We start from the raw sequence: 19,974 nt of genomic DNA, 5'->3' as shown, positions 1-19,974 counted from the left end.
CCATCAGCAAGGGTATTGAAGATGAAACGTGGCTGAGTCTTTCAGCATGACAATGATCCCAAATACACTGCCCAGGCAACGAAGGAGTGGCTTCGTAAGAAGCATTTCAAGGTCCTGGAGTGTTCTAGCCAGTCTCCAGATCTCAACCCCATAGAAAATCTTTGGAGGGAGTTGAAAGTCTGTGTTGCCCAGCAACAGCCCCAAAACATCACTGCTCTAGAGGAGATCTGCATGGAGGAATATGCCAAAATACCAGCAACAAGTGTGTGAAAACCTTGTGAAGACTTACAGAAAACGTTTGACCTCTGTCATTGCCAACAAAGGGTATATGACAAAGTATTGAGAAACTTTTGTTATTGACCAAATACTTATTTTCCACCATAATTTGCAAATAAATTCATAAAAAATCCTACAATGTGATTTTCTGGATTTCTTTTCTTCTCATTTTTTCTGTCATAGTTGAAGTGTACCTATGATGAAAATTACAGGCCTCTCATCTTTTTAAGTGGGAGAACTTGCACAATTGGTGACTCACTAAATACTTTTTTGCCCCACTGTATAACCATTAACTTCTGGTGTAGCATTTAACATCCCATTAAAAGTAGACTCAGTTAGCAATAGGACATCAGACATCATTCTCAGCAATTGCTGATTAGTGAAAAACTCATTTGAATAACACCGACTTTAAGGCCTCTTACATATTCGACACAACGGTTGTGCTATTATTGATATTTTGTATGCACACAAATGTTAACACAAGTTGTTTACCCAACCATCTATGTTTTAAGCAGGATGTCGTCCCGCTGTGCATCATTTTGCAAGGTTCATTGTTGTGTAACGGAGATAAGAACATATGCTGTAAATTTACTCCACAGCCAGCTTGAAATGTCACAATTAGTGCTATCAAATGGATAGCTCAATCAGTTCGTATGTTGGTGAGGTAGAGGACCCTGGTTCAAGCCCAGTCAGAAGCAAGTTCAGGGAGGCAGCACTATATGCTAAGCTAGCACATTGATGCCGGTTATACTGGTGCTGTGACTCGGATCCACAGTGGGCTCAGCTCGACAGCCTTAAGCTTAAGCCTTAAGCTAGCTTGAAATGTCGCCAACCGTGCTATTGAATTGGATCCTTTTCTATAGCTCAGTGTGTTTCAATGGCATCAGAACAGCACCCTAATCACAGAGGGTTCGATCACACACTGATTTATACTGAACAAAAATATTAAACGCCACATGTAAAGTGTTGGTCTCATGTTTAATGAACTGAAATAAAAGATCCTAGAAATGTTTCACACGCACAAAAAGCTTATTTCTCTCAGAATTTGTTTTCATACCTGTTAGTGAGCATTTCTCCTTTGCCAAGATAATCCATCCACCTGACAGGTGTGGCATATCAAGAAGATTATTACACAGCATGATCATTACACATGTGCTGTGGACAATAAAGGCCACTCTAAAATATGAAGTTTTGTCACAACACAATGCCACATATGTTTGAGTTGGCATGCTGTCTACAGGAATGTCCACTAGAGCTGTTGCCGAATAATTTAATGTTAGTAGAGAAATTAAGGTTGTTTTAGAGAATGTGGCAGTACGTCTAACCGGCCTCCCAACCGCAGACCACTGTAACCACGCCAGCTCAGGACCTCCACATCCAGCTTCTTCACCTGCGGGATCATCTGAGACCAGCCACCCCTACAGAATAATTTCTGCACAAACTGTCCGAAACCATTTCAGGGAAGCTCGTCTGCGTGCTTGTGGTCCCCACCTGGGTCTTGACCTGACTGCAGTTTGGCGTCGTAACCGACTTCAGTGGGCAAATGCTCACGATGTCCACTGGCACGCTGAATAAGTGTGCTTTTCAACTGTACCGGACAGATGGCATCGCGTGGGCGAGTGATTTGCTGATGTCAACATTGTGAGCAGAGTGCCCTGTGGTGGGGTTATGGTAAAGGCAGGCATAAGCTACGGACAACAAACACAATTGTATTTTATCGAGGTCGATTTGAATGCATAGAGATACCGTGATGAGATCCTGAGGCCCATTGCTGTGCCATTCATCCGCCACCATCATTATGTTTCAGCATGATGGCCCCATTTCGCAAGGATCTGTACACAATTCTTGAAAGCTGAAAATGTCCCAGTTCTTCCATGGCCTGCATACTCACCAGACATGTCACCCATTGAGCCTGTTTGGGATGCTGTGGATCGACATCTATGACATCTGTAGTCCCAGTCATTTGAAATCCTTAGACTTAGTTTGAGCCAATCAGTTGTGTTGTAACAAGGTAGGGGTAGTATACAGAAGGTAGCCCTATTTGGTAAAAGACCAAGTCCATATGTCAAGACTAGCTCAAATAAGCAGAGAAATAACATTACATCATTACCTTCAAGAACTTTGAAAGTTTCTTCAAGTGCAGTAGCAAAAACCATCAAGCTCTATGATGAAACTGGCTGTCATGAGGCCTGCAACAGGAAAGGAAGACCCAGAGTTACCTCTGCTGCAGAGGATAAGTTCATTACTTACCAGCCTCACAAATTGCAGCCCAAATAAAAGCTTTAGAGTTCAAGTAACAGACATCTCAACATCAACTATTCAGAGGAGGCTGCGTGAATCAGGTCTTCGTGGTCGAAGTGCTGCAAAGAAACCACTACTAAAGCACACCAATAATAAGAGATTTGCTTCTGCCAAGAAACCCAGGCAATGGACATTAGACCGGTGAAAATCTGTCCTTTTGGTCTGATGAGTCCAAATTTTAGATTATTGGTCCCAACCGCCATGTCCTTTTTGAGTTGGTGAATGGAGGATCTTCGCATGTGTGATTCCCACCGTGAAGCATGGAGGAGGTGGTGTGGGGGGTGCTTTGCTGGTGACCCTCAGTGATTTATTTAAAATTCGAGGCACACTTAACCAACATGTCTACCTCAGCATTCTGCAGTGATACGCCATCCCATCTGGATTTGCGCTTAGTGGGACAAACAGGACAATGACCCAACACACCACCAGGCTTTGTAAGGGCTATTTGACCAAGGAGGGTGATAGTCCTGCAACAAATTACCTGGCCTCCACAAATCACCCAACCTCAACCAAATTGAGACGGTTTGGGATGGGTTGGACCACAGAGTGAAGGAAAAGCAGGAAATAAATGCTCAGCATATGTGGGAACTCCTTCAAGACTGTTGGAAAAGCATTCCAGGTGAAGCTGGTTGAGAGAATGCCAAGAGTAGGTAAAGATGTCAAGGCAAAGGGTGCCTACTTTGAAGAATCTAAAATTATTTGTTAATATTTGTTTTCAACCTTTTTGGCTTACCACATGATTCCATATGTGTTATTTCATAGTGTTGATGTCTTCGATATTATTCTACAATGTAGAAAATAGTAAAAATAAAGAAAAGCCCTTGAATGAGAAGGTGTGTCCAAAGTTGTGTGTATATTCTCTTGTAAAAGGACCCCAGGGGCTCCAAAGTCCTCACATTTAGTTTTTTTCAGACAGGATGAAATGTAGAATGGGACCCAGAATTTAGAGGGAAGAACAGGTAGAGACGGTGGTAGGTGAGGCTCCCACACATCATCATTTGTTTCTTTTTTTATCTTGCCCACCTTTTCCATTGAAGTCCTCACAAAAACTCACTCTTTCTCCCCGTCCCTCCCCACAGGCATGTTCAGCATCTCCCAGATGAAGAACAGACCCATGATCCTCATCGGTGGGTGACGCGACTGTACGTAACACTCACTCATTCGCTTCCCTTCCCCTCTCTCTCCTCTACCCATCTCCTCACCCCCCTCTCTCTCTCCTTCACTCTCTGATCTTCACTCTCCTTCTAATCTCGTACCCTCAGTCCATTTGATTGAATTTGAGTGAACACAGTTGTACTAGCCTGCTGATTTTTCTACTTCTATGAGTGTATTGGAAGTTCATTAATAAACTGAAAAGGTGCATTCCACTACCTACTGTGCTGGAGTGTGTATAGTCTGAACGGGCCGATTTACTGCCACTTGCAGTTAATGGAGTCAGAGACAGTAAAGAAAGCAAGACCTCCTCTACCTTCTCTGGGTCATGGAAAGGAGACATCTCACCGGCACATTTTCTGGTCATGTGAGTGCGAACGGGGATGGACAATAAGTAGACCAGAGCCAGCAGTTCCCTCTCCCGTGTGAACATGCCAGAGATTATGGAGGAACAGAGAGAGGGAATGCCCACTTACATGAACCTTGAAAAAAATGTACATGGTAAACGTCTTGAGTCGTTCATCTTAATTTATCCACCATCTTTGATGGAATGTTTGCAAAGGAGTATAAATCATTGGCTGACCCCTCCTGTTTAGCAAGTCCCACCCAGACTTCTCCTAAATGGTGAAAGCCCTCAATGGCACTGCCCACGAACCCACAGAAGCGACCTCTGAGTGGTGATTCCAGCTGCATCGTATTCTTCTGGTGTACAAAATGGGAAACCATGATCCACTTCTTGGATCGAGGCCTTTTTTACCTCAATCATGTTGCAGCTTTTTAAGTAAAATTACTGATCGAATCAAATCAAATGTATTTATATAGCCCTTCGTACATCAGCTGATATCTCAAAGTGCTGTACAGAAACCCAGCCTAAAACCCCAAACAGCAAGCAATGCAGGTGTAGAAGCACGGATGGCAATAATGATAATATTGCAATCTGTTTTTGTTTTGTTTTAAATGTTGACTCCCTAAACCCTAATCTTAATTTCATCCCTGTCTCTCAGACACCACACCCCAAAGGCCCCTGTCCCTGCCCAAGTCCAGAGTCTGCCAGTGGTCCTCCCTCCCCTCGTCTATATCCCAGATCCTGCAGTCCTCACCTCCGCTATGGCCCTCCAACTGTACCACTCCAGAAGTGGAAGTGGCCAACCCAATAAGGATGTATCGTGCCATTCCGGCTAGACAGTTTTAACAGTGCTGCCTGATGTCAGCTGTTCGGGAACCCACCAGTGTGGAAGGAGCCCTCAGTGGTTCCATATTGTCAAAAGAATCCTTTACAGTAGTGACACTGGCCCCGCAGAGAATATGGGATTGATGACTTACTGACAACCCCCAGTTCTCAAACCAAGGCTGCTGATTCTGACATGCCTCAGGTACACACTTGCCAGGAATCCAAACTTAATAAAGAATGCCTCTACAAGGAGCCCTGAGATTCCCTCCCTTCGCACACTACTGAGAAACGCTAAAACAGGGCCCCACCTAAGCCAGCATAGCATAAGGCAGTGCCACAGACAAACTTCCAGAGATGACCTCCAAGCCAAACTCAAACAACCCCACACACTTGGGGGTGGGCGCAAATTCCTCTGACTCCCCCCAAGCCGGACAACCCCACCACTGCCCTATTGACCCACACAGATGCCTAAAGCCAAGCCTCCATGGAGGATGTGGGCAGCAAACCCCCCACACGTCGAAGCACCACAGCTACCAGTCACCTGGGCCCCACTGCCTTCCGCCTGCTCTGGAACAACCATTTAGCCAAGGGTGACGCAGGCAACATGGGCGCACTCATCCCGCTTTGCAACCTGCCACCCTTAGACCGGTCCTCTGTCGGCTTCGACCTCGATGCCATGCGGCCGTTGTTACTGCGACCGCCCAGGCTGTACCAGCCTGTGGTATCCAGATGGATACGCTGACTGCGGTCACAGTGGCATCGTTGACGCTTTACGTCATGTGCAAGGTGGTGAGTCACAACATCACCATCACAGACATCAAGCTAGATGAGCGGAGGAAAAGGACTTCCACCGTGAGCCCTAACCACTAACTGGAAAATGATCTCCACGGCACCAGGTTTGGGGGTCAGTACATACGGTAAAGGGATCAATGGAATGCAGACCATATCTAACAAAGTGGATATTCATCAAATACGTCTTATTTATATTTAATAACAGGCCCACAATGTGGTAACTAAAATCTGATTTGGATGTTTTTGCTCTATGATATCTAGAAGTTGTTCTTTTCGGGTTTAGAACTAAATGCTTGTGTTAACTGGTAGCATAGCATGCCATATAGAAATCGGTGGTGGTAGTCATTTTTAAGTGTAATGCAATTGATTGGTGACGATGACATGAACTTGTATTGGGGTTTACAAGCATTATACTCTGATTTTTACCCCAACAGTGTGAAATACACAATAGCCAACATTTTGATGGCCGCCATTGCAGAAATTCTGGGTCTATGAGCATAGGGGGAACACATGCGTGGTTGTTTTAGTTTAACTCTTACCTGATCTATACAAAAAACTACATTTCCCAAGTTGACTGAATAAAAAATGAAATTGACCCCAAACCTGCATGGTACATCTCCTTTCAAAATCTCAAATTTTTTAGAGGATCAGGAAATGCCTCACTGCAAGTCATCATCAGTGGATGAAGATGGACTTCATCAGTAGAAGTCCATCATCTTGTCTGGCTGGTAGGCTGTGCCATGACTTGCTGATCAGTATTGGTCCTTCCATTGTACCAGATTCTTATGATCAGAAATGTTTATCTGTACAGTACATCTGCAGACCTGCCAACCCGCACACATGTTTTCTCCAAATCAGTGCAGAAGAAGGAATGGCGACAAGGAAGCTACTTTTGTGATACACCCATAATGTTGAGGCTAGAGTCCTTTTTGGGAAAGAAAATAAATATGGACTTGGGCAGGGATCATCAATCAGCTGCCGGATGATTTTTTTTCTTGAGCGGATTGTCGGGGTCCCGGAACATTATTACAAATAATTTGTGGACTGCAAGTAGCCCAAACCGATACCTGTATGTTTGACTAAAACTGAATCATTTCAAACACGAATACTTGAACAGGTTTCTTAAATAAAATCACTTGGAGCTGATTTCCTGGTGTTTTTACAGTCCAACAATAAATTCCACACATTTTGGGCTCAAACTGTTTTATTTTTCAAATAAAACCATTTGGCCCACAGGCCGCCAGTTGGGGAACCCTGGACTAGGGTGTGCGTTAACCTCTCAAACACCTGTGATAAGACAATCGGAGTCAATTGTTTGTTGCCTCATGTTCTAAGGCAAGTGTCAAACTCATTCCATGGAGGGCTGAGTGTCTGCTGGTTTTAGCTCCTCCCTTGTACTTGATTGATCAATAAGGTCACTGATTAGTTAGGAACTAGTCCCCTTACCTGGGTGTCTAGGTCTTCATTGGACACAAATTGAAAGTAAATAATGATAATACACTCGGCCCTCCATGGAATGATTTTGACACCCATGTTCTAAGGTTACACTAAATTAATTTGATAATTTCACACAGTAATGTGCTATACACTGATTGTTGAATATATCCAAAGTTACTAATTATCATGATATAAGTTATCTTTTCATCATGTTCATTATTCAGCACTGTGCCTTTGGAATACTAATTAAATAAACAAGCTAATATGTAAACATTGCACTCATTATTATTTTTACTTAAAGACCACACCCAAATCAAGTATTTGGTGTCATGCATGTGGTTTTCCTTTTTGTCAAACATTATCCTGATTTTCACTTTTCACACCAAAGTACGTTCATCTCTAGTAGACAGAATGAGTCTCCTTCCTGAGCGGTACAATGGCTGCGTGGTCCCATGGTGTTTACACTTGCGTACTATTGTTTGTACAGATTAACGTGGTACCTTCAGGCGTTTGGAAATTGCCTCAAAGGATGAACCAGCCTTGTGGAGGTCTACAAAAAATGTTCTGAAGTGAATTTTCCTATCCTGCTAAGCATTTAAAATGTAACGAGTACTTTTAGGTGTCAGGGAAAATGTGAGGAGTAAAAAATACATAATTTTCTTTAGGAATGTAGTGAAAGTTGTAAAGTACAAATATCCCAAAAAACTACTTTAAAGCATTTTTACTTTAGTACTTTACACCACTGCAAAACATGTATCCTGTTTGCAACAAGGCAATAAGTATTTTTTGTTGTTATGTGGCAAAGCAATTCACTTTTTGTCCTGAATAAGTGCTATTAGATTTGCCATAAACATAACACATGACTAAGTACTACTCTCCATATTTTAAAGCATAGTGGTGGCTGCATCATGTTATGGGTATGTTTGTCATCGTTAAGGATGGGAGTTTTTCCAGGAGAAAAAAATCTACGTAATGGAGCTAAGCACAGGCAAAATCGTAGAGGAAAACCTGGTTGTCTGCTTTCCACCAGAGACTGGGAGGTGATTTCACCTTTCAGTAGGACAATAACCTAAAACACAAGGCCAAATCTACACCGTGTTACCAAGAAGACAGTGGGTGTCCAAGTTACAGTTTTGACATAACTTTACTTCAAAATCTATGGCAAGACCTGAAAATGGATGTCTAGCAATGATCAACTACCAATTTGGCAGAGCTTTAATAATTTAGAAAATAATAAAATGGGCAAATGTTACACAATCCAGGTGTGGAAAGCTCTTAGATTTACCCAGAAAGATTCACTCAGCTGTAATTTCTGCCGAAGGAGCCAATACTAATTATTGACTCAGTAGTGTGAATATTTATCAAAATGAGATTTCTGTGTTTCACTTTCAATAAATTAGCAAACATTTCTAAAAACATGTTTTCACATTGTCATTATGGAATAGTGTGTGTAGATGGGTGAGATTATTTGTTATATTTAATCCATTTTGAATTCCGGCTGTAACACAACAAAATGTGTAATATGTCAAGGGGTATGAATACTTTCGGAAGGCACTGTAGCAAGCTAGTGAACCAAATACACTTCTGTCATAGTTCACTCAAATTACAAACCAAAATATTGATTTCCTTACCCTGTAAGCAGTCTATTTACAAGGTATGACAGTAGTTGATGCTTTGGTTGTTTACCTGACCACTGTTTCCAAATACTACATTTATAGCATTTGTGGCACAAAACCAATGCAAGTCAATGGTGCCAATTTATTATATTTTTTTGCTCTGTGTCCAAATAATCTACAAATTTATTGAGCTACACAATCAATTGTGCATACTTTATAATGAATTGTAACTATGCACAACTAATGTCATTCTACAACCAACAGTTTGTGAACCACTGGGCTAGATAGTAATAAACAATAAGGCATTTATAGTGTTCATAATTTACTAATCAATACTCCCACATTTATAAACCATTTACTAGTCATTAAAGTTTTTGCAGTCCCTAATCTTAATACTTTATAATTATTGAGTGACCAGTTCAATTTCTCACAAAAAGAAGGGCATGCCATTGGTAGACCTTCCAGCAGTGCCTTTGTCTCAAAAATCACCTAGAACATATATCTACGTTAAAAGAATGAGGAAATATATATATATTTGAACATTTTATATACAGTGCATTCGGAAAGTATTCAGACCCCTTGACTTTTTCCAGCTTTATTCTAAAATTGATATTTTTTCCCCCTCATCAATCTACACACAAAAGCACATATTGACAAAGGGAAAACAGGTTTTTAGAAATTTTTGCAGAAGTATACATTTTTTTTAAACAAATAACTTATTTACATACATATTCAGACCCTTTGCTATCAGACTCAAAATTGAGCTCCGGTACATCCTGTTTCCATTGATCATCCTCGATAATCCTACAAATTGATTGGAGTCCACCTGTGGTAAATTAAATTGATTGGACATGATTTGGAACGGCACAAACCTGTCTATATAACGTCCCACAGTTGACAATGCATGTCAGAGCAAAAACCAAGCCATCAGATCAAAGGAATTGTTTGTAGAGCTCCGAGACAGGATTGTGTCGAGGCACAGATCTGGGGAAGGGTACCAACAAATTTCTGCAGCATTGAAGGTCCCCAAGAAAACAGTGGCCGCAATCATTCTTAAATGGAAGAAGTTTAGAACGACCAAGACTCTTCCTAGAGCTGGCTGCCCGGCCAAACACAGGAATCGGGGGAGAAGGGCTTTGGTCAGGGAGGTGACCAAGAACCTAATGGTCACTCTGACAGAGCTCCAGAGTTCCACTGTGGAGATGGGAGAACCTTCCAGAAGGACAACCATCTCTGCAGCACTCCACCAGTCAGGCCTTTATGGTAGTGGCCAGACGGAAGCCACTCCTCAGCAAAAGGCCCACTCTCAGAACATGAGACATTTTTTTTTATCTAGTCTGATGAAATCAAGATTGAACTCTTTGGCCTTAATGCCAAGTGTCACGTCTGGAGGAAACCTGTCACCATCCCTACGGTGAAGCATGGTGGTGGCAGCATCATGCTGTGGGGATGTTTTCCAGAGACTGGGAGACAAGTAAGGATCGAGGGAAAGATAAATGGATCAAAGTACAGAGAGATCCTTGATGAAAACCTACTCCAGAGCACTCAGGACCTCAAACTGGGGTTAAGGTTTACCTTCCAATAGGACAACAATGTCCTTGAGTGGTCCAGCCAGAGCCCAGACTTGAACCAGGTTGAACATCTCTGGAGAGAACTGAAAATTGCTCCCCGTCTAACCTGACAGCGCTTGAGAGGATCTGCAGAGAAGAATGGGAGAAACTCCCCAAATATAGGCATGCTATGCTTGTTGCGTCATACCCAAGAAGACTAAAGGCTGTAATCGTGCCAAAGGTGCTTCAACAAAGTACTAAGTAGAGGGTTTGTATAGTTATGTAAATGTGGTATTTTTGATTTTATTTGTAATACTCTTGCTTTGTCATCAAGGGGTATTGTGTGTAGATTGAGGATTTAGAAATATATATATATATATTTCTTTTTTTTACAGTTGGGCTAGTTAGGTTAAGTTAACGTAAGAAAATGTGGAAGATGTTGAGTCAGAATTTCTGAATGCACTGTGTGAATAACTAGCTTACTAACAATTACGAGCAATGATTTAATAAATGAACATTTATAAATACCTTAACTTCTTATTTAAAAAGGGTTTATATTTTTTTTTTGTACTTTTAGACATTTTTGTCTCCCCAATTTCATGATATCCAATTGGTAGTTACAGTATTGTCCCATCACTGCAACTCCCCTACGGACTTGGGAGAGGTGAAGGTCAAGAGGCATGCATCCTCCGAAACGCGACCCTGCCAACCACAGCTAATGAAGTCACTGAAACCCTTAACAAAGAGTTGCAGTCTGTTTTGGAATGGGTGGCCAGTAATAAACTGGTCCTGAACATCTATAAAACTAAGAGCATTGTATTTGGTACAAATCAATCCTTAAGTTCTTGACCTGAATCTGGTAATGAATGGTGTGGCTGTTGAACAAGTTGAGACTAAATTACTTGCCGTTACCTTAGATTGTAAACTGTTACGGCCAAAACATCTAGATTCAATGGTTGTAAATAAAGAGATGCTCTGATTTTTGATACCATACTCCAAAATGCAAGTTCTGCCGGCTCTAGTTTAGTCAAATCTTGATTATTGTCCAGTCGTATGGTCGAGTGCTGCAAGGAAAGACCTAGTTAAACTGCAGCTGGCCCAGAACAGAGTGCCATGTTTTGTTCTTCATTGTAATCAGAGGGCTGATATAAATACTATGCATGCCAGTCTCTCTTGGCTAAGAGTTGAGGAGAGATTGACTGCATATCTTCTTTTCATAAGAAACAATGTGATGGAAATCCCAACAGTCAACTTACACGCACTTACCCCACCAGATATGCCACCAGGGTTCTTTTCAGAGTCCCCAAATCCAGAACTAATTCAAGAAAGCATACATTATATAGAGAGAGCCATGATTGCATGAAACTTGCTCAAATAAACAGCAAACCTGGTTTAAAAAAACAGATAATGGATATGTAGGCTACGCGTGCCTTTAAAAAATATATATGTAGTTCTGTTCTTGTCTATTGATGTTCTGTATTATGTAATGTTTTGTGTGGACCCCAGGAAGAGTAGCTGCTGCTTTTGAAACAGCTAATGGGGATCCTAATGAAATACAACAAAAAAACAAGCTGCACTGCTTCTTGACACAGTTCGCTTAACCCGGAAGCCAGCTGCACCAATGTGTCAGAGGAAACACCGTCCAGCTGGGGACCGAAAATCCCGGCCGACCAAACCCTCCCCTAAAGCGGACAACGCTAGGCCAAATGTGCGCCGCCTCACGGGTCTCCCGGTCACGGCTGGCTATGACACAGCTTGGAATCAAACCCGGGGCTGTAGAGACGCCTCAAGCACTGTGATGCAGTGCCTTAGACCCATGTGCCACTCAGGAGGGTATAAAGTGTTAGTGATATGGGGACACTCCCACTGTGTACAGTGTGACTACCTTCTCCCACCAGTAGAGAGCAGTATTTAGCTTTGGTACCCTTGTTTTTCTTGTGGTATCATGTGGTGTAAAAGTTGTTTAGACCACAGGATAATTAGTATCAGCGTGTGTTAAAGGTAAACTCAGTGAAATGAAGTTGACATGAGCAGCACTGCAGATATTGAGGTCACACACAGTATCTGCGCATGAGCATGGGTTCGTGTGGTAGCCAGGGGACCAAAAAGCTCTTAGTTGTTGAGGAAATTGACCCACTCTGCCGGTTACTTTCTGCATCTACGTCATATCGCTGAGTCTACCTTTAAATGTTTGGTCAGCAATAGCATGAACGATATTAATGAAATACACAAAGTGCAAGGGACAACAGTTTATTGCAACCCTACAAAATGACAAGGTGAGCAAAGATTTTAATATAGAAATAGGGTTCTCATTCAGTCGGGAACTATCCAACATACACAGATCCACAGTATAATTATTTATATATTTTTATTATAACATTTTGTTATGCTGCGTATACATACAAAATATAGCAAACTAAGTAAGGCAAATAAATAGGGGTACAATTTACAGGAAAATGGAACATCCCTCAACTTTTTGTTGTTGTTGACCTTTTTGCCTTATCTTAAACAAGAACAGTGTACTTTTTTTGGGGACTTTTTACCTTATCTTAAACGAGAACGGTGTTCTTTTTTAAAATTTTTAGAACTGTCCATTTTTCGGTGGAGCGTTTTGTCAAATCAACCATAAAAATACTGACTCCGTACAATTATACAACCTCTTAAAATCGTGTGCAACTTTTCTCAAGCAATACGAATGTGTAACATTTTGCAGGCATTAAAATGAAAGGAAAAGTCAAAAGATCACACTTTGTGCACCCCTCTTTGGGCATGTGGGCCAACGCCAAGTGCATAATCAGACAGAAATGTGGCGGTGGAATAACATTCTAGACACGCCACAAGATGCAAAGCAAGTGAGGACCAAAAACTCTTGCTAAACTGGAGCATCCCCACTAGGGATGCCCATGCTTGCCTACTAACACATATGTCGTAAGTCCCGCCCTCTCAATCTCTAATTATACTCCAGCCGGAGTACCCAACTTCACATGCGTTTTTTCTTTCTCCATCTAACGGGGGTTATCTCCACAGAATCATCACAAGCTGCACCCTTTCACCTGGGGGCTCAAATAGGTAGCCCACATTGGTGTCTGAATGGAAATGTCCCATAATAAAAGTGCATTCAGCAACAAGCTACATTTTCTCAAATGTTATCTTCAAACTCCACACTGCCAGTCAATGGCCAAAATAACATATACCTATACCAAATATGTAACAATACAAACACATAATACTGTAGATTTTTTAAAATACCCCTCAGTACAGTAAGTACACTATATATAAAAAAAAATGTATGTGGACACCCCTTCAAATTAGTGGATTCGGCTATTTCAGTCACACCCGTTGCTGACAGGTATATAAAATCGAGCACACCGCCATGCAATCTCCATAGACAAACATTGGCAGTGGGATGGCCTTACTGAAGAGCTCAGTGACTTTCAATGTGGCACCGTCATAGGACGCCACCTTTCCAACAAGCCAGTTCGTGAAATGTATGCCCTGCTAGAGCTGCCCCGGTTAACTCTTAAGTGCTGTTATTTTGAAGTGGAAACATCTAGGAGCAAAAATGGCTCAGCCGCGAAGTGGTATGCAACATGAGCTCACAAAACAGGACCGCCGAGTGCTGAAGCACGTAAAAATGATCTGTCCACGGTTGCAACACTCACTACAGAGCTTCATGAACATGAAATGGGTTTCCATGGCCGGGCAGCCACACAAAAGAACACTTGCCCCAATTCATAGTGCCAATGTAAAGTTTGATGGAGACGGAATGATGGTCTGGGGCTGTTTTTCATGGTTCGGGCTAGGCCCCTTAGTTCCAGTGAAGGGAAATCTTAACGCTATAGCATGCAATGACATTCTAGACGATTCTGTGCTTCCAACTTTGTGGCAACAGTTTGGAGAAGGCCCTTTCCTGTTTCAGCTTGACAATGCCCCCGTGGAAGAACTTGACTGGCCTGCACAGAACCCTGACCTCAACACCCTTTGAACACCTTTGGGATGAATTGGGACGCTGACTGCAAGCCAAGCCTAATCGGACAAGATCAGTGCCGACCTCACTAAAGCTCGTGGCTGAATGGAAGCAAGTCCCCACAGCAATGTTCCAAAATCTAGTGGAAAGACTTCCCAGAAGATTGGAGGCTGTTTATGCAGAAAAGGGGGGACTAACTCCATATTAATGCCCATGATTTTGGAATGAGATGTTCGACAAGCAGGTGTCCACATACTTGTGGTCATATGGTGCATAAGAATAATTTAAGCTTTGATTTAAGTTTTTTTTTAAACGAATGTTGTACAATGAACTGTGTTACCAGTAGCAACTGCTAAATCTCTCGCCTAAGAATGAAAATAAATAAAAGGCCAAAAGAATGGAAAATAGAATAGCTCTAAATGCCCAACTATACAGTGATGTTGAGGAAATGATGTTGTCAAAATGTTAGATTTTTCCCCTCAGTTGGGTCTTAATATTTTTTCCTAATGGGAGCAACACTACAAAGTTTGAGTCGGTTTTCTTTTTGGTTCAACACTTAACGTCTGTGGAGTGGGGTGAGTGCTAACTGACAAGATCGTTTCTTCACCCTCTCCAAAAAAAGACATAACGCAGAAATGTTTTTTCGGGACCTCACGGTGTGATAGCTCCGATGATTGATTATTGATAGATTAAAGCTTTTGTTATTCCCTTGGATGTATAGAGAAGGGTCCCCAGAGGGATTTCAGCACACAGATGGAAGGGCAAATCTCATGGTTAGATGACTAAATCCTTGGAAACTCCAGTTTCCCGTATGAAACAAAATTAACACCATAACTGACACACTGTACATATTGATTGAGTCCCAAATGGCACGTTTTCCTTTTATAGTGCACTACCTTTGACCAGGGCATTATGGGCCCTGGTCAAAAGTAGTGCACTATAAAGGGAATAGGGTGTATTTTGGGTTGAAAATAATACATGGGTGATGTGGTAATTTAAGCACCATCGCGCAAAACACAAGGTCAACCCATAACACACACATTATGGGAATAGAGGGTGGGTAGACATGGTTCTCAGCCATCCAAAACCCCAAGACAGGTGTTTATTTCTATCCAATCTCAGCACACTTCCAACCTATCCACTTTGTTTCTCAGTTCCATATTAATAACCATAGACATTTCCGGAAAAAACACCAGTGGCAAGAAAGGAACACATCCAAAATAGATTGAGGCACTTAAAGGTGAACCAAAATGAATAGATGGAAGTGTGGCTAAGAGGAGGAATCGTGGTAGTGATGAGGAGGATGGGAGGGGCCCATGTTTTTTTAATGCACTGTATAAGAACCTTGGCATAACCCTGGACAACACCCAAACATCAAAGCAGTGACTCGCTCCTGCAGGTTCATGCTCTACAACATCCATAGAGTATGACCCTACCTCACACAGGAAGCGGCACAGGTCCAAATCTAGGCACTTGTCATCTCCCGTCTGGACTACTGCAACTCGCTGTTGGCTGGGCTCCCCGCTTGTGCCATCAAACCCCTGCAACCAGAATGCTGCGGCCTGTTCAACCTTCCCAAGTTCTCCCATACCACCCCTCCCCTACGCACACTCCACTGGCTTCCAGTCGAAGCTTGCATCGACTACAAGACCATGGTATTTGCCTACAGAACAACAAGAGGAACTGCCCCTCCCTACCTTTGAGCTATGCTCAAACCCTCCACCCCAACCCTGAGCACTACATACCACTCCTGGTTTCTTGGCCCTCCTGCTCAGCCCAGTCCAAGCTCTTCTCTGTCCTGGCACCCCAATGGTGGAACCAGCTTCCCCCTTAAGCTAGGACAGCAGAGTCCCTTCCCATCTTCCGAAAACATCTAAAACCCTACCGCTTCAAAGAGTATCTTAATTAGTGCATTCATCTTAAGATAGCTAGGTGGGACAACCTGGGGGGTGGGGGGGGGGGGTGCTGTGGGATTATCTAAGTTACTCTGTACAAGGGTATCTGCTAAACGATTAAAATGTAAAATGCTTACTCTGCATAAAAATGACTACTGCCACCAGACAGTGACTTGACTTGTATCAATTCACTCTGTTTGGGATGTGTGCCACACAGTGTCCCAATTGGAAATCCCCAACATCACTTCAAAGGTTTTTACAAGATTGTCTTCCACAAGAGAGAGTTTATTAAGTTCTGTTAGCTGGTTACGCCTTCAATACAGGCAATCGTCACAGTCTAGTTTAAGATACATGTGGGACTGTCATAAAATTGGTTTTATCAAACAAAACCAAAATAACACCCTCTTTCTCATTGTTCCCATGGTATTTATTACATCAGTGATGCCATTAGATTGATGATTCTGCTTCATTTTGAGATCAGTGTGATTGTTAGTTCTACCTCCGGATACCCGTTTGACTTGTATCTGCTTCGAAACTGCAACATGGGTTGTGTGTTTTTCACAAAAATGTGTGTTTTTCATTGGACAGGTACAACCAGCTAGAACCTCCATGTTTCACTCTGCTTCAGAGCGTTTTCTTCCATTTCGTGCCTACTGCACACAACCCAGTGTCCAGTCTCTAAAGCTTAGATAGGGCAGTATTGAGCCGCATGTTAATATACTATATGAAGTGGCACGCCATTTAGTCCTCTATTAGAATGACAGACCTGCCTTTTCCCCCTCAGTTCCTGGGTGTAGAATAAGCATGTCTTGAACACTGCCTTCCTCCATTCACCAGGGAGGGTTAAACACATACGAAGAGATTAGCACAGAATGTGTCCAATTTACCCTTAAAAGCCAATCCTCTTACTGCACTGTTAGGCCCCTCACATATGGACACATACTGTATAACTATCACCATAGAACAGGTGGGGCCATCATAGAACAACAGATGTAATCAACTAAGAATAACCATAATATTGCCTAACTTTTCTAGCACTGGACCGCAGGTGGCTGGTGGCACCTTAATTAGGGAGGATGGGCTCATATAATGGCTGGAACGAAATATAATCAAACATGTGTTTGATACTATTCCATTCCAGCCATTATTATTACCCATCCTCCTCTCACCGGCCTCCTGTGCAATGAATGGTCAATTATTGAAAAGTGCCTTATCTTCATTTAACTTCATGAGATTCAATGTCTAATTCGACTTGAGTTCAATGGATGTGGAAAAGTGGTGACCTGTGCTACGCGGCCTCAGCATGAAGAGAGCCAGCGTTGTGACATGGATGACGGACGGTGGCCATGTTTGTTTTTGTGTTCGGGCCCGCTCTACTCTGATCCCTAGCATGGTTTCATGGGGGTTCCCAGGCTTTTGCCCTCCAGGAATCTGCTCCAATGTCTCCCTAAGGATATATGCTTTAATTTGAGTGGAAAGGAATTTTCTTTTGACTGGGTTTATGTGTGTGAATGAGTAGGGCGGGGTTAAGTATGTGTCAGGCACTGCTCACGTGACTGTATTTTTGTGTATTTTCAATGTACAAAATGTGTACATTTGTACATGTTTATTTTCTATGTAATATGTGTGGGTGTTTTTGAGTCTAAAAGGTTTACAGTATGTCTGCCCCTTCATTTGACAGTCCAGACCACAGTATGGTTTAGTTACCCCCTTGGACTCATCTCCCTAACCACTATGTCTGGGAGCCAATCCCCCATGGCAAAGAGAAGTCATGACCCCAGGAATGGAGCTCTCCCCTCTAACCTCCCTCCTTCACCGCAGAAGCCCAAACTCTCAGACAAACATATACAGACCAACCCCAGGACTGCCATAAGATCCAAACATCCACATACATGCAGCCTTTATCCTGCCTACTGCTAAAGTATTAGAAATGTGTATGACAAGATAATAGGAATAAATCAAAACGGAAACAAATAAAATACCCAAGTGGGCTGCACTATGTGAACTGACTGTGTGGCCTTGTTCTTCCATGGAGTTGTCTGAACCACTGGCTTACGGTCAGAGGAATGACCCCTTACGCCAAAAGATACATGGGGACCTGGGGAATAAGGGATGAAGGACAAAGGGAGGAAGTCTTTCCAGGCTAAAAACACAGGTGTCACCGCTCGTCTGTTTTGCCTGTTGTCAGTCCTATAGTCAGTTGCGCATCATATTTTATTTTACACGCAACACTTGCTAGCTACCAATTTGCTTTGAGATCACTCCAATACATCGTTCACCATTTTAAGTGCTGTGTACATTCATCCTCACATTACAATTACACCGAGATCCCACTGGATGGGATGGTCGCAAATCACAAAGTCAAAAGAAAAGAGACGAGAAAAAGGATGCCCCTTCAATTATACGTATTATTGTTATTATTTAATCGTGACCCCCAAATCTTAGTACCAGTAACCACCCTTTTGACCAGAATGGTGTTAGCTGCTTGTGGTATAACCAACCTAGCACATTATTATTATTAGAGGATAAAAGTGACAATGCATTGCGTTAACACCATTGGAATATGTACCATTTTATCAATGTGTTAGGAAACATAGATGATACTTGACAGAGGACGTTTGCTTCTAAATATAAATATATAAACGGCTTCCTAATTGCAGTGCTTTTAGTATTTATATATGTGTGTGTGTGTATAATAGCGAAGACATCAAAACTATGAAATAACAAATGTGGAATCATGTTGAAAACCAAAAAAGTGTTAAACAAATCAAAATATATTTTAGATTCTTCAAAGTAGCCACCCTTTGCCTGGATGACAGTTTTGCACACTCGTGGCATTCTCTCAACCAGCTTCATGAGGTAGTCACCTGGAATACATTTCAATTAACAGGTGTGCCTTGTTAAAAGTTCATTTGTGGAATTTCTTTCCTTCTTAATGCGTTTGAGCCAATCAGTTGTGTTGTGACAAACACTGTATATAGTGTTTTCTGTTGCTTTGGCACAGGGTACTGCCGAAACAATCCTTCTCTTCTTCAAATTGTTGAAGACAAATTAATAGTAAAAGGTCAACTTGGGGCACGGGTACTCTCCCACGTATTTGTACTGGGAAGTGTTGTGCTCTCGTTTTGTGAAATTCCATCTGGGAGTGAGTCCTCGGGAATGCCACATATGGTAGAGGCACTTGGGAAGAGAGTGTTCCCAAAGGCAGCCGATGTGGCCACGTCTCCTGAGCAGAAGTCCCCATTGTGTCACCTCAACATTCTACTCCCAAATCCTGCATGGGCCTACACCAGCAGCAAAGCATCTGCTGCAAAAATGTTGGCAGTTTTTGGGAAGTACTCCTTGTGTCTTTACATTCACTACTAGAAGAAGTAAAGCTACTACCAACTAGTATAAGCACCACCAGAGTAAGAGACAGAGCAAGAGAGGAGGCTCCACAGAGAACCACTGCCCTCTGCTGGGCTCAAGGAGTCATTACACCAAATAGCAAAAACTCACAGAGCAATGCAACCCATCAAGGGACAAATAGAATAGGTTGCCATGGCACCGTAAGGTCGGGTAGGCAGAGAGCTCCTGTAAATTTTGTAAATAGTTGTCATTAATTGCTTTAATAGCATTTTCCCTACAAACTTTGGGTTTTATGAATTAACTATTAGCTTATTATTATAGTCTGAATCCAGCATGTTTTAAAGGCTGAAATTGGCGGTTGTTTTTTTGGCTAGCTAGAAAACTAATGTTAGCTTGCTAGTATGTCATGTTTTGTATTGATTTGATTATGCCTACTTTCCAGATGTTGAGGATTGAGAGAAGCCAGAAT

The 19,974-nt window shown here is 42.2% G+C and overlaps 1 protein-coding gene and 1 pseudogene across 2 annotated transcripts in view; both read left to right on the top strand.

The window, feature by feature from the left end:
- LOC139385247 (molybdenum cofactor biosynthesis protein 1-like) overlaps positions 1-5,062 on the top strand; it is a 42,266-nt gene extending 37,204 nt beyond the window's left edge. Inside the window, exons 10-11 of one of the 2 annotated variants that reach the window (XM_071130396.1) lie at positions 3,657-3,704; positions 4,734-5,062. In XM_071130396.1, the coding sequence (XP_070986497.1) occupies positions 3,657-3,704; positions 4,734-4,921 (236 nt within the window). In that variant the 3' untranslated portion in view covers positions 4,922-5,062. Of the gene's footprint in view, positions 1-3,656; positions 3,720-4,733 lie in introns of both variants that reach the window. The other variant, XM_071130397.1, reaches the window with a different exon arrangement.
- LOC139385288 (cyclic pyranopterin monophosphate synthase-like) lies at positions 5,056-5,763 on the top strand (annotated as a pseudogene).
- The last annotated feature ends 14,211 nt before the right edge of the window (positions 5,764-19,974 follow it).

This window comes from Oncorhynchus clarkii, chromosome 26 (genome assembly GCF_045791955.1).
Source record: "Oncorhynchus clarkii lewisi isolate Uvic-CL-2024 chromosome 26, UVic_Ocla_1.0, whole genome shotgun sequence".
Lineage (NCBI taxonomy): Eukaryota > Metazoa > Chordata > Actinopteri > Salmoniformes > Salmonidae > Oncorhynchus > Oncorhynchus clarkii.
Note: the sequence above shows the minus strand (reverse complement) of the source record. Positions and strands in the feature narration are given on the sequence as shown.